The 13,817-nt window shown below is 38.0% G+C and overlaps 2 protein-coding genes and 1 long non-coding RNA gene across 4 annotated transcripts in view; 1 reads left to right on the top strand and 2 right to left on the bottom strand.

The window, feature by feature from the left end:
• The window catches only part of LOC124304017 (uncharacterized), a 234,903-nt gene that overhangs the window by 165,627 nt on the left and 55,459 nt on the right, over positions 1-13,817 (bottom strand). The gene's annotated exons all lie outside the window — the stretch shown is intronic.
• Positions 357-3,897, top strand: LOC124303974 (phospholipase A-2-activating protein). 2 transcript variants are annotated; one of them, XM_046761869.1, is made up of 7 exons: positions 357-408; positions 472-571; positions 779-1,654; positions 1,856-2,186; positions 2,268-2,508; positions 2,601-3,022; positions 3,149-3,897. In XM_046761869.1, exons 1-7 carry the CDS (start codon positions 393-395, stop codon positions 3,473-3,475), a joined length of 2,313 nt encoding a protein of 770 aa, XP_046617825.1. In that variant the 5' UTR covers positions 357-392; the 3' UTR covers positions 3,476-3,897. The 2 variants fall into 2 exon arrangements, with proteins under 2 accessions (XP_046617825.1, XP_046617824.1); XM_046761868.1 differs by having other exon boundaries at positions 389-571.
• On the bottom strand, positions 5,483-9,871 carry LOC124303989 (dual specificity protein phosphatase Mpk3). The gene is made up of 4 exons (XM_046761894.1): positions 9,065-9,871; positions 7,768-7,956; positions 7,039-7,281; positions 5,483-5,960 (listed from the first exon to the last, which is right to left on the bottom strand). The coding sequence occupies exons 1-4, from the start codon at positions 9,453-9,455 to the stop codon at positions 5,584-5,586; spliced, it is 1,200 nt and encodes a 399-aa protein (XP_046617850.1). The 5' UTR covers positions 9,456-9,871; the 3' UTR covers positions 5,483-5,583.

The raw sequence follows: 13,817 nt of genomic DNA, 5'->3' as shown, positions 1-13,817 counted from the left end.
AAAAAGTAGAGAACTTACGCTACAGCTAGATATGAATAGCTAGACATCGGGCAATTCTCGAAGTTTTTAAATTCGTCTCAAATTCGGTTGAAGCGTGAAATAAATAATCGACGTGCTATAATTATGAACGCATCTTGTAAAAAACGAACTAGGCTATGCAGTCTACCGTACAAATAATGATATTTTCCACGCGTGTTGGAGTACGTTAATTATTTATTTCACGTTTAATTAAATCAAATTTGACTCAGAGTTTCAGCCCTTTTTAAAGTTTTGACTCACGGCCACCAGCAGAGCGTTGCGGACACCTAAGACAACGAATTTGATGAAAATTTCGGACAATGTGCGTTACTACATCGCCCGTGAACACAGGCGTGGATGACAGTAGATGATAGATGCAGTTTTATAGTGGTTCGTACAATCAATTTTGATAGATCATGGAAGAAGCACCGTATAAATTAAGTTCCGTGTTAGTTGGTCACAGTTCTGATGTGCGAGCTGTAGCGGCATTTAAGGATGGAAGTCTGGTGTCAGTCTCGCGCGATAAAACCGCTCGCCTTTGGAGGCCGAATGAGTATGTCGAAGCTATAACCTATATTCCTTTGAATGTTCCACAACGAATTATTATTGTCCCTGTGATCGAAGCAACGTGTAAATGAGGGATTTTCTTTTCATTGGCAAGCTCCCCGTTTCGTTGTTCCATAGTTGACTAGTGAACGGAAATTCGCTTCGTTGCTCAGGTTTTCATGATGCTTGACCCTCCGCAATAATTAACTTTCAGATTAAATGCCGGATACACGGAATCCGCAGTGCTAAGGGGTCACAGCAACTTTGTGAGTTCAGTATGCGTAATAAATCCCTCTGAACAATTCCCGGATGGCTTTGTAATTACTGGGAGCAACGACAACAATATCTGCATTTACCTGCCTGGGGAAGAGAATCCGCTGCACACTATAAAGGCGCACCAAAACACTGTGTGCAATTTGACTGCAGGTAAGGAGGAGGGAACATTCCTATCCAGTTCGTGGGATCTTACAGCAAAATTATGGCATATCAACAAGCTGGATTCACCACAACTGACTCTGACCAGTCACACGGCAGCTGTCTGGTGTGTGGCAGATTTGGCCAATGGCGTCATAGTCTCAGGATCGGCTGACAAGCTGGTTATAGCCTGGCGGAGAAATGGCACCATACTCCACAAGTTCTCAGGACACACAGATTGCGTTCGTGGAATATGCGTGATCAAGGACGAAGAGTTTTTGAGCTGTGCCAATGACGCAACCATTCGACATTGGAGTGTATCCCTAGGGACTTGCCTCGGCACTTACTGTGGGCACACGAACTACGTGTATGGAATAGCATCGACGTTTCTGCTGGGCGGTTCACATGTTGTTACTTCCGGAGAAGATAGGACTGTTAGGATTTGGCACAACGCTGAAATCCAACAGACTTTAACACTCCCTGCGCAGTCCATATGGTCAGTTGACATTTTGCCAAATGGAGACATTGTCACTGGATCTTCCGATGGATTAGTTAGAATTTTCTCTGCTAAACCTGAACGTTATGCCGATGCTGCAACTTTGCAACAGTACGACGAGGCCGTCGCTAATACCCAGCTTAATGCTGAGCAGGAGTTGGGTGGCATCAAGATTAGTGAGTAGGTATTCTTCCCTGTTTCTTGTCAAATTTTTCTTTCATCTTTGAATATTACTTCTGGAAGAAAAGGGTGTACGTTTAATCCTACGCATCATTGACTTGTTCTAAAATGACATAATTTTAGAATGATTGTGCGAAATTTTTAACATCTTATGTATTTTGATCAAAAACATTAACAATGATGATTTTTGGTGACCCACAGTCTGCCAGATGCCAAAGCTCTACATCAACCTGGACAAAGAGATGGTCAGACAAAAATGATAAGAGATGGAAATACCGTCAAGGCTTACAGCTGGTCGCAATCAAGCAAACAGTGGCAACATGTGGGAGATGTGATGGGTGCCTCTGGTGGTAGTCCAGCCACATCTGGTAAACAATTGTATAATGGTATGGAGTACGACTACGTTTTCTCAGTCGACATTCAAGACGGTGTTCCACCTCTAAAGTTGCCTTACAATAATGGCGATGATCCTTGGTGTGCGGCCCAAAAGTTTATTCATGATAATAACCTTAGTCAACTATTTCTTGAACAGGCAAGATATCAATTTTATCAAACAAAATGTCTTATGCACATGGCTTACAAAGACCCTTCAATGACATTTTCCTGTTTGCAGGTGGCAAACTTCATTGTAAATAATTCTCAGTCTGCCCCAGTTCTGAACGCCGAACCCCAGTTCGCTGATCCTTTTACAGGAGGAAATAGGTACATACCAGGATCTGGAATTCCTGGAAGAACATTACCAAATAATGTGCCAACACCGTCGGCTAGCTCTTCCAGTAGTTCTGTGTCGCAGACATACATACCGCATACTACCTATTTGAAATTGGAGCAAGCCAATGTTCCAGCTATCACTGGTGATGAATGATTGCATATTTTTTGCACATAAAATACCAGTAATTTTGTTACTACTAAAAATATACAACAAATAATTTGTTAAAATTTCCAGAAAAATTACTAGAGTTCAACAAAAAGATTGACAGTGGCATTCACACAGTTTCGGAGGAATGCTTAGACCCATTTGTAAAACGATTGTGCAGTCAAAACGGAGACGAGGTTGGAGCTGATCCAATTGAAATGTTGAAAATATTTTTGAATTGGCCAAATAACTTGGTGTTCCCAGCATTGGACCTTGCAAGGCTGGCTGTACTTCGACCAGATGTTAACTCGCAGCTATGCAATGACGGATTGTTGGCCGTGCTGAGGCGGCACATCAAAACTGACGCACTTCCAGCTAATCAAATGCTAGCTTTTCGAGTACTAGCTAATATGTTCTGCCATAGTAAGGGTGAAGCATTGGGTCTACATTATAAAGACGAGTTACTCAAGACGATACTCGACCTTTCGTCTCTTGGAAGTAAACATAACCAGGTATAACCGGTACTTCAACATTTATTCTGACATGCGGGACGGTTTGATCAGCGCCAACGTTCTTAGAGCTTCTATCCGTACATGTTTTCAATCCTACAATTAATCAATTTACAACTGTTGTTTCAGATTGCGATAGCGAGTTACCTGCTTAATCTAATAGTGGCATTGAATAAACTTGACGATACACCTGGCAGAACAAGGGTACTTAATGTGATGTTTGCCGTTTTGCCGCTCTTGACTGAGCCCGAAGCAATATTCAGAGGGCTCGTTGGGTTGGGTACAATTTTGGCAGCAACACCAGACCCCGAGGATCGTGATAAATTAATTACAGCTGTGCGACAGTGCGAAAGTGCACTGGCTGTTATCAAGACAATGTCCGAATGTTCGACCAATAGCCCTGCACAAAATAAACTTTCTAATTGTTCCAAGCAAATTATTGATCTAATTATGTAAAGAATTCTTACTGTCAAACTTTCGTATTTTTAATACTGAAGGAGAAAATATTCGTTCGTCAATTCGGATTTCTCAAAATAATTAAACTCACGATTTCTTCGTAATTGGTTATGAGAGACCTAGTTACTCGAATAGTCTACATAAAATTTTTAGGCAACAAATTCATAGCTTCTCGAAATGATTTGGCTCCAATTCGTGGAATTGGGACGGTTTCTTGTTCACGCGAGACCTGCATGAATTATGTAATGTTCATTTATCATGATATTTTTGCATTATTTACTGAATTGCTGTGTGAATATTGATTAATTACATCCATTATATGTACAGTGTGTAGTAGAATGTGCTACGTGTTACCCATTAAAATTAGCATCATTTGGAATAAAAGCAGTGTTCAAATTTATCGAGAGCACTTTTAAATGAAAGAGGCGAAAAATTATTTAATGATTGTCCCACAACTCTAGCATTGCTGGAGAAAATCTTACGTCTGCGTGTGGTAACAAATTTGACAATAATTGCGACCTTTGATACAAGAATTTTTCTAGTTTTTTTTTTTTTTTTTCTTTTCTCCTAAGCGACCCACAGGGAGTAGTTTTTAATTTATCGGTGAACTTTACTTCCCATGTAATGTCTTGAATTCAATGCAGATCACGTTTTTTTTAGTATTTGATTCAACATTGTCAGCATTGTAAGCTTCTATGATTTTTCTATTTAATTCGAATAAAATGCCGAATAGTTTAACGGGGAAATTTGGAGTGACAGAGAAATTGATGACATGTAATAGTGACAGTGATAAAACAAAAGTCGCACATGAGGTACGATAACTTGTATATCTAAATAAAAATGAGCTCAAATATGTACAACGACGAATATAAAATAATAATTTATGTAATATACATATTTGATTTAATTCTTCGGACGTTCAATCCATTAAACATACAACAGACAACGGTGTAGTAGTAGAATATTGTTATTATAGTAACGTCAAATATATATTTCCTTAACAGATAAACGATCGGTCTTGAGTGATCAAGAGCCGGTTCATCTTAACTTTGTAATTAGTTACATGAAAAATAACATTCACTGTATATATTCATATTAATTTCAATTATGTTCGATGAAAAATACATACTATATATTGAGATAGTTTGTTTCAGCCATGTAGATTTAGGCTCGCGACGGGAATGTGAATGTGTTGGCTTTTTTCTTTTTTTTTTTTTTTTTTTTTTTTTGTTTTTTTTACAAAAATAATTTTTTAATATATTCTTGAGATCTGTAGGACGATATTGCAGAAAAGTGATGTTGCTGCTCTGAAGTTCGAACAATCAATCAAAAATGTGCAGATGATTCAGACTGCGATATTCATTATTCATTCATTTGCTTAATTAATTAATTAATTAATTAGTTATTTACTTTCTTTCACTAGTATATTATCATTATCCCAAGTACATTGGGCCACCGAATGCATATTTCAACAACCAGAAAAAGCAGTTTTTAACGCAGCCGTTACAACTTTTTAACAACATGCGTACTGATCTGACTATTCGATTTATCTTTTTTTTTATTTTCATCTAACACTAGCAAACCACTAGAGCAGTTTGAACCAATTTTCTGTTTCATGCATATCACCGTACACGTAATGTAAAATTGAGACAAATTATGCACGAAAAGGGGTAGGGAATGCTCTCCAAAAAAGAATACCGAATAAAGATTTTACCCGAGGATTTCTTTACTCGTTCAATGTATCATCATAAAGTAACCGAGGCTTCGCGAAGTTTGCAAGTCACGTATTGCGGAAGAACAGAAAAGAAATATCAAATTTAAATTTCAAATTTCAACCCAAACGGCGTTCCGGAATAAAGGTATTTTTTTCCTTCTGGTTTTTATCGGATAAATGAAAAAAATTTAAAACGAAGCGTATCAAAGTATCTTCAACTGTTAAAGACCCTTTCAAACTTCTCAGATAAAATAGTCTTTGAATAAATAATAAAACTATCCTCGTTCTTTTTGCCGTGTACCCGTAGCAATTACGTGGCCGCGTTGGGCTGAGCTGGGCAGAATGAATAGCTGGGAGGGACCTAGAATTTGTATTGGGTCCCCCCAGCCCCGTCTCATTCTGCCGGCGTACTAGCCGCCCATCTATCAAACTCAATACCTGAATCAGGACTAAGACCTAGATCGATAGGACTTAAAAAGCTAGGTACGGGACAATTGCAAGGACCTCCAGGTCGGCAGGCGCCGATACACCTTCTGTCGTTGCCTTTACTTCTATCCCCCCGATTCCTGAGCTCTATTTCAAAGCTGTGCAACTGTTCCATGAAGTGAAAATTCGGAGCTACGTTTGACTTCCGGCTTCGTACTAAATTAAAAGCGTCATTCAGGCTAAGGCTGCACTTGTGCATAAGGTAGGCAACCGTTATTGTTACGGAACGTGATACTCCGGCTAAACAGTGGACCAGTACACCTTTATCCGAACTTCTTGCTTCCTCTGGAAAGAAACGGAAAAAAATCAGAAATCATTATCACGAGAGTTATCGAGGCTTATAAACGAGGTGGCAACGTAAAGCGTTCGTAAAGCAAACTTGTGACCAATATTTCGTCGATTACACATTATAATTGTATTCGACAGGAAGTTATGAAATGTTTGTAATATCGACGCGTTTTAATGAAGCATATTAATTAGTTGCGGGAATTTCTCCAGGAAACTGTTTGAAGGACTTTGCGGCGGCCTGCGGAGCACGTATTTCATTACGCAACGCGAATTTCGTACTGTAAACAATGAAAATATTTAGAATAGAATTTGAATACTTCATAAAAATACAACGGGGCTCTCATTCTCAAACGGTGCTGTAGCATAACCGGATATCCGTTGTTTAATTGTCTAGAGTAAGTTCGCCCGCCACGTGGGAAAGTTTCTATTTATAAGAATCCCAATTTAACCACCGCGACTTTCTTAAACAGGAAATCCTGTTTAAGAAATGCTTAAATCTTAGAAATTGAGCTGAAAATTAAAACCCGTATACCGCGGCCAACGGAAAACGTACGTAAACCCGCAAATATTATTATTTAATAATAATAACAATAATAATAATAATAATAATAATAATAATAATAATACAGTAAATAATAATATTCTTATAATTTAATAATAATAATAATAATAATAATAATAATACAGTAGATAATAATATTTGCGGGTTTACGTACGTTTTCCGTTGGCCGCGGTATACGGGTTTTAATTATTATTAAATAATAATATTTGCGGGTTTACGTACGTTTTCCGTTGGCCGCGGTATACGGGTTTTAATTATTATTAAATAATAATATTTGCGGGTTTACGTACGTTTTCCGTTTGCACCAATTTTGGCATTGTTTGTGAGCGACTTTAGTAATTTGATCTCTTCAAAAAATACACAGTACATCCAATTAAACACACTGGTAAACAAATTGAAGTCAGTTCTGTCTTTTTTACCGTTATGCAACTTTTTTAGACAGCCCATAATTTTCAAATACGAAATAGAAAACACGTTTATAAATATCCAATGATCGAAGTAAAAATGATTTACCGATGAACTGAATTGCCTGAGGAAAAAAGCTGGCCAAGTTTTGACTCCAGTGATCGCTGATAGGTATCTGCATGTATTTGATAGAGCCAGCATCTTCAAACACATTTGGTAAATCAGGTGTAACGTTCAGGATATATTGTATTCTGTGGCGAGCTAGGGCATCTCTGTCTTCGCTGTTGGCTGCATTTCCTAAATATAAGTGCGGTAGTATTTCCACTGGAAAGTCTTTGTCTTCCTCTGGCCCTACATAGAGAATAAAACATTTTGTAAGTTTGCAATCTTGTGTGTTCAACTTGATACTTATTAATTATACACATGATAAGACACTTCGTAAAACAACTTCTCAAGAGTAAGCTCAACAGACCTCCTCAACCTGTCAAGTACTGCGATATCTACTAAACAATCAACAAATAAATATGAAGATAGTTACATATCGTGGTATCGACCTGTTTAGAGTGAGTTTATAATCAAAGAAACTGCTGGTCTGAAATATATCTGATTTCAGAGTTCAAATTATTCTTATTATTCAGAGTTTTATTTCTACCAGGAATTTAATACTTAGCTGGAATAATAACTGTAACACGAATAGATATCAACCAAAGTTTAAGAGGCACACTGATTCTTTCGAGTGCTCGTATTAATAATTTAAAATAACGCTTGGTAAAATTTAATATGTTTAATACTTGGAAATAAAATTTGTTAGGGTGGGATTTTATTTTGTATGCTCACCGACAGAGTCACAGGTACTGTCGCTATCAGAATCGGAATAGGCTCTCGTTGTGGGTGGGGTTGAAATGCGAAGGGATCTAAGGCCCATAAGTTCTCCCTCGTTTGGATCTTGCCCAGTTAGTCCTTCGGCATTTGCCTGACCCCCTTCGCACCATTCAGGGTATCTGTCTCTGAACGCTCCGAAACCACCTGGAATAAATAACAAAAAGAATGGTATAAAAAGTTGCCAAATTCAACAAAACGAATGAGTAATTAAAACTGGTAAATTGAGAGGAATCTTTATGTTTTTCAACAGATCCTCCTTCGCATTCTGGATAGTATTCATCCAGCATTGTTGCGGTTGTTAATAAAATTACAAAAAATCTAATGAGTCACTGATTAACAATTGATTAAAACGAGTATTTTTAACGCATTTTAGATAAGAGAAAATATTGGTTCAATAAAATATAAATAATAGTTGAAGAACGTATTCCGTTATCGCGAGGTATTGTATTGGCATAAATTTTCAATTGACGAACAACAGTACCGTAGTATGCAATATTATCAGTGATTAAATGATTGTGTAGAGATGTGGGTCAGGCAGTTGGTTCTAGGGCAAGAAATGTAGTGATGGCCTGTATAGTACCAGCCGCACACAAATCAATATTTCATTCAGAACTCCCTCTCTCTCACCCTCTATCTCTGTCTCACTTCCATTTCAGTTGCCATCTCATCTACTCTTACTGGCTTTAACTTACTAGGAAATTTACAAACCGCAGGCTATAAGAAATATCTTTCCATTCGCTGCCCACAATATTCATAAAGTGAATTTCACTTGTTCTCTTTGGAAAAAAATAGTTAGATGAAAGAAAATATTTTAATATTCTCAAATTTTAATGAAATTAAAAAAAATTGAAAATAGCGAATAAAAATTTATACCAAATGTAATGAAATTTCAATTTTCAATGTTGCTCTAAGTTGATTAATATAATCCAAAAACTATGACAAGCGGTGTTTTTCTCTCCTACGTCTGCGTTGTAAAAAAAAAAAACATATTTCAAAAATTGTTACAAGTAGTTATTATTTATCCCTAGAACACCCTGTGCTATGTTTAATATATTACAGGTGCACGTTCCAATACCTGTCTGCAATATAGATCTGATTGTTACTTGGTTTGTTTGTTTCTTTGTTAAAATAGAGCATCTTTTATCAGCAACCGTCAGATAATTTATCTTTTCTAGTCAGAATTGTGAAGGAAAGGCGCCGCAGGCAAGCGAACAAGCAGGCAGTATTTTTCCTCGTCACTTATCGTGCTTACCAATTAAACTAGCTACTCTGCCGCCGCTGTTTCGAAGCCTCCGAGTCAGAACTTGGATCGTCTCGCCCTGGTGACCAGCAGGCTCGGTGGAATCTCCAATCAGTATGAAAGTCCCACGGCTCTCCTTGTCCCCGTACAAAAATACTTCTACTCTGGCCCTTAGATCGAGGCACCTGATCGTCGCCAGGAGATCCACCTTACCTGCAGCCAAGCGACGCAGCATGATGCTAGGAATCGCCAGTGGCACAGAGCCCCTTATATGTGCCTCGGCAAATTCTGAGTGAGCTCTGCAGTCCAAAACAAGTAGCCGACTCGGCCCCCCTAGCGAACGAAGTTCGCTAAAAAGCCATTCCGTGCTCACCAGACCCTCTTCCGTTGTTCCGCCCGGCATTCTGAGGACACCGTTGCACTTTTTCTGTCGTTACTTTTATTATTTTTTTCTTTTCCTTTATTTTTTTCTCAAGCGATTGCTTCTCCACTCGTCGATGTCTTCTTATTCGTTAGAGAATGCGAATTATTGGAAAGTTGGTATTGCTAGAGAATTTAAAATAAAACTGCCTTCTTGTCGAAGAAATTACAATTTGGTCCAAATTAAAGATTTTGGAATGGTGATGATGACAATGCTGCTGCTGCTGTTGCCTTGATTTTCTCTCACTTTTACTTTTTAGTTTAAAATTTTTCAGTTTCTCGTTTTCCAATAACAGAGAACATGTATGTGGATTTGTATTATTTACTTCTTTCGACTTCGTTTCAACAACAAATACGCATACGCGTATATTTTTGGATACTTTTTAAAATATTTTTAAAACTTTAGTATGGCACTTATTAAGAATATATAATTATAATTTACAATATATTGGAATTATTAAAATCTTGACGAAGTTGTATTATCAATTATAATTTATAATCTCGATTTTTTAGTATTATTATTATTTTTTTTTTTAATGTAATAGATAAAATATGTATGTATATATTTATGAACGTAAAGTTAAGTAAAAAATAATAATTTCGTTACATCTCGTACATCTTCGTGTGATTTAATACGATGACAGTATTACTTATTATTATTATTAGAAAATGGTTTATAAATTAGAACATTTTTTTACTTATTAATAATATTGCATATGAAATTACGTCAGGTATGGATAATTGATTACTTATTACAAAATATTATAGTATCGAAAAAATGGCACTTTTTTTCAACATTTGTTTTACGGAAGTAGTACTTGTAAAGTGTAAGCGAAGATTGATCAACCGATTTGAAAACACATCTCAATCATACCCAGTTCGTAAATTTTATACGACGGGTGAATTCGATGAAGTATGTACAAGGAGCATATTGGCCTCACTTTCGGCATAACTTCTTCCCTCCTCTTCTCGAATTATTGATTTTCAAACAATTCAGAATTCGTCTATTAAAAATATAAGTTAAGTTTGGAATGTTTACAGTAGTCACTTGGGAAATGCATGTCAAAAATCTTTTGATTATCGTAATGATATTTATCGATTTGCAGTAGCGTAGTTTGCGAATAAACAATAAGGGGACATATCCTTAGACGCGGCTCTTTTTTTTTTTTACTCTTCTTTATTCTCCTTCTTATTCTTCTCTTTTACTATTTTAAATCTTCATTCGTCTTACTTCACAAACTCGTATACACGGGTACAATCACTATTCCAGGTATGTTGGTAGGTGTACAGGTATCAAACAAACTGATGCTGCGGCAGACGGTGTGCGAGTAAAGTAGTGGCTGGCTGACGATGAACTGACTGACCTGACTGACTGATTGACTGACCGACTAAATGAGTTACGCCAGGGCAACCCAACTATGCTTCAATTAATTAATTGATCAACAATTATTTAACGTGAATCATCAACGTTTTAACTTAATACACTCGTGGTTTCACCTCACGAAACCTTCCAACATCGCTGAACCGACTACCAAACAATTTTTCACTCAATTTGGATGAGTTTTCTTTACTTTTTTTTTTTTATCCCCCCGATTCCTTCGTTTCTTCCTCTCTTCTTCTACATCACATCCAGTTCTACACTGTTCTGTTTTTTCTCTCTCTCTCTCTCTCTCTCTCACTCACTCACTCACTCGCTCACTCACTCACTCTCTCTCTCTCTCTCTCTCTCTCCCTCTCTCTCTCTTTCTCACTGTCTCTCTTCTCTCAAGTCCTCGTTTCTTTTATACTTTTCCCAACACTGTGTTCCACTGGCCACACCTTGCTCCGAGCGTCCCTCTGTCGAGAATGGGCGAATGGCGATCAGTTTTACGAGCACAGCGAGACCAGCCCTCCCACGATTGGACCGCGATCACGTGACTTCGACTCTGGTCCAATCACGGCCAAGACTGACGTCAGTTCATTGACAAAAGATGTTTTCATTAACTAGGCGTGGGTAGATCGGAGTTCGGCGGGATGCGCGGGTGTCCGGAGTTGGACCATCGCGACAGTTCCGCCGCGGGAGGGGAACACGGATCGTCGTCGCTCGACGGTTGCGCCGGGGGGGGGGTGTTGGGAGGTGGGGGACGGATGGGGGCTGCCACGACTGGCCACGACTCCCCTGCCGCACTATGCGCTCTTTTACGGCGTGGGTGCGTGCCACCGTATTATTGCGATACGGAGGCAGGAGAGAGACACGTTCGCCTTCGAGCAAACTCAATACGCGCGTAGGTCGTACAGGCATCGGCGCCCATACATTTCGCCATGTGTACATAACCGGCATACCATGTATAGGTATACCATACCGTACTACATCGACGTGCCCCCCCCTTGGCTTCTGTATACCTATATCGGGTGAAAATGGCTCGACTACCCCTGAGATATAGCTATATGTGTATATACATATACATGTATAGGTATACATATGTAGATAGAGGAGTCCGGTTACCATACTTATATTCATGTAATACATACTATGTCTATGTATATATAGGGTTATCCCGTGTGTACACAGCTAGAGCCAGATCAGACACTCACCCAGGGCTGCGGCGTGGGTTGACATTCCTTTCATTTAAATGTCGTTAAAATTTAATATACGTTTAATTATATCCATCCCCGTGTTATACGCTTAGGTATGCCATTGGCAGCGAAATTTTTTTTTATTATTTTTTTTTTTTTCTTCTACGATTTCGCGTACACGTAACCGATGTCTGGTTGAATGAAATAGCTGTGACACTTTACGTGTATCTAATCTTCACTGCAGTCTGCGATAACAGCTGTGTATACATCAGACATCGCGATGGATCATTTATCGAACTCTCGCGTCTTCTTACGTATGTATATGTATATATATATATATATATATATATATATATATATATATATATATATATATATAAGTATTATGTCATACGCATCGTTAACAATTCCGGTTTGCAAATATTATGTTTTTCGTAGTCAAATATACGGTTACATGTTCTGCACAGTGGTTCCGGAATATTATACATAGAATGTGTTATGGGTATTAGAATCGATATGAATGTAAGCTATTGGTTTTTTTTTATTTTTTAAAATTTTTTTTTCTAGTAAGCAATTAGTCGTCTTCAGTTATAGCACGATTAGACTTACATCCGATCACGGTACAAAGTTATGCGATTTTCCAGATATTCAAAGGCTGTGTTGCGTGATCGCAGTTCGATCCTTGACCGAAGACGATGACCTTGTGGCGTTGACGCTTGTGGTATTATCAATCGTTGCTTGGAAAATGTAATGCCTCATCGCTGCTTAGTCAATGAATTTACCGACGGAGTTTCCATTTTTTCTCGCGAAGATTGCAATACGTTATAACACGAATTGAAGTGATACAAAATTACATGTAAATGCGGAAAGTTTGTGGGCGTGGTCTGTGATCTGTTCCATGTTTTTATTATATTCCGATACACTCTTCTGTGTTAAGAAGGGGTGTTTCACTGACAATGAGAAAGAAGTGACACCATGATTGCAATGTTTCATGATTACTTACATTTCATAGAGTGATTTATAATATTTCATATGCATTCGTACGATCAAAAAAGACTTTACGGTAATCCTAAATGATTTCTCACGACTACCAATGATTACTAGTGCGTAATTTTATTTCAATATTACTGATTTCAGAGATTAAGGGATCATTTCGAATGTTATTGAAATCATGATTACTTGAGTGTAAGACTCATTTTGTATAAAATAAGTTAAAAAATACATCATGAACTCATAGTCACACCTTAAAATATTATACATAATATATGTATACATGTTCGAAAAATTGAGAAAATTCATTGAAATGAAATTTAATTAAATCCTCGCCGTAAAAACTGATATTTGTCTGGAATCCGACCCACCTCGATACATACTGAACCTGAATGAAATTCCACGGGTGAAAATAATATTTTTCTAACTCGGTCCATTATATTCTTTCGAAAGTTTATTATACCCACACGAATGGCGGAAGCCACGTTACATCTATACGTGCATTGTAAGACCGACGATTGCCCAAGGCTTGAACTTTCTTGGGAATTTATAAAACCGAGTATACGGCTAAGTAAGGTTCGAGTCGACATAATTACATACGGAGAGTCGTAACCCATGAAGGACGTTTCATTGTTAACGCACGTCGTCGTGGTACCGAAAGAGTGCCTCTTCGCTCTTTGCGACATACCGCGCGGTCTACGTAAAATGTCGCATGTATGCGGTGCATAGATACATCATACATGCGTGATATACGCGCGGCAATACGTGAACCGGAAACGGTGCGCCATAGTGACGGGTT

The sequence above is a fragment of the Neodiprion virginianus genome, chromosome 4, assembly GCF_021901495.1.
Source record: "Neodiprion virginianus isolate iyNeoVirg1 chromosome 4, iyNeoVirg1.1, whole genome shotgun sequence".
Classification (NCBI taxonomy): Eukaryota; Metazoa; Arthropoda; class Insecta; order Hymenoptera; family Diprionidae; genus Neodiprion; species Neodiprion virginianus.
The sequence above is the reverse complement of the archived record's forward strand: the minus strand, read 5'-3'. Positions and strand labels throughout refer to the sequence as shown.

Excerpts from the sequence above, each read along its gene's own strand:
- LOC124303974 (XM_046761868.1), top strand. The coding sequence starts at position 435 with ATGGAAGAAGCACCGTATAAATTAAGTTCCGTGTTAGTTGGTCACAGT. Across the intron at positions 572-778 it reads CGCCTTTGGAGGCCGAATGA|ATTAAATGCCGGATACACGG; the intron begins GTATGTCGAAGC and ends ATTAACTTTCAG. Across the intron at positions 1,655-1,855 it reads GGTGGCATCAAGATTAGTGA|TCTGCCAGATGCCAAAGCTC; the intron begins GTAGGTATTCTT and ends GGTGACCCACAG.
- LOC124303989 (XM_046761894.1), bottom strand. The coding sequence starts at position 9,455 with ATGCCGGGCGGAACAACGGAAGAGGGTCTGGTGAGCACGGAATGGCTT. Across the intron at positions 7,282-7,767 it reads CAGTACCTGTGACTCTGTCG|GGCCAGAGGAAGACAAAGAC; the intron begins GTGAGCATACAA and ends TTCTCTATGTAG. Across the intron at positions 5,961-7,038 it reads TCAGGCAATTCAGTTCATCG|AGGAAGCAAGAAGTTCGGAT; the intron begins GTAAATCATTTT and ends GTTTCTTTCCAG.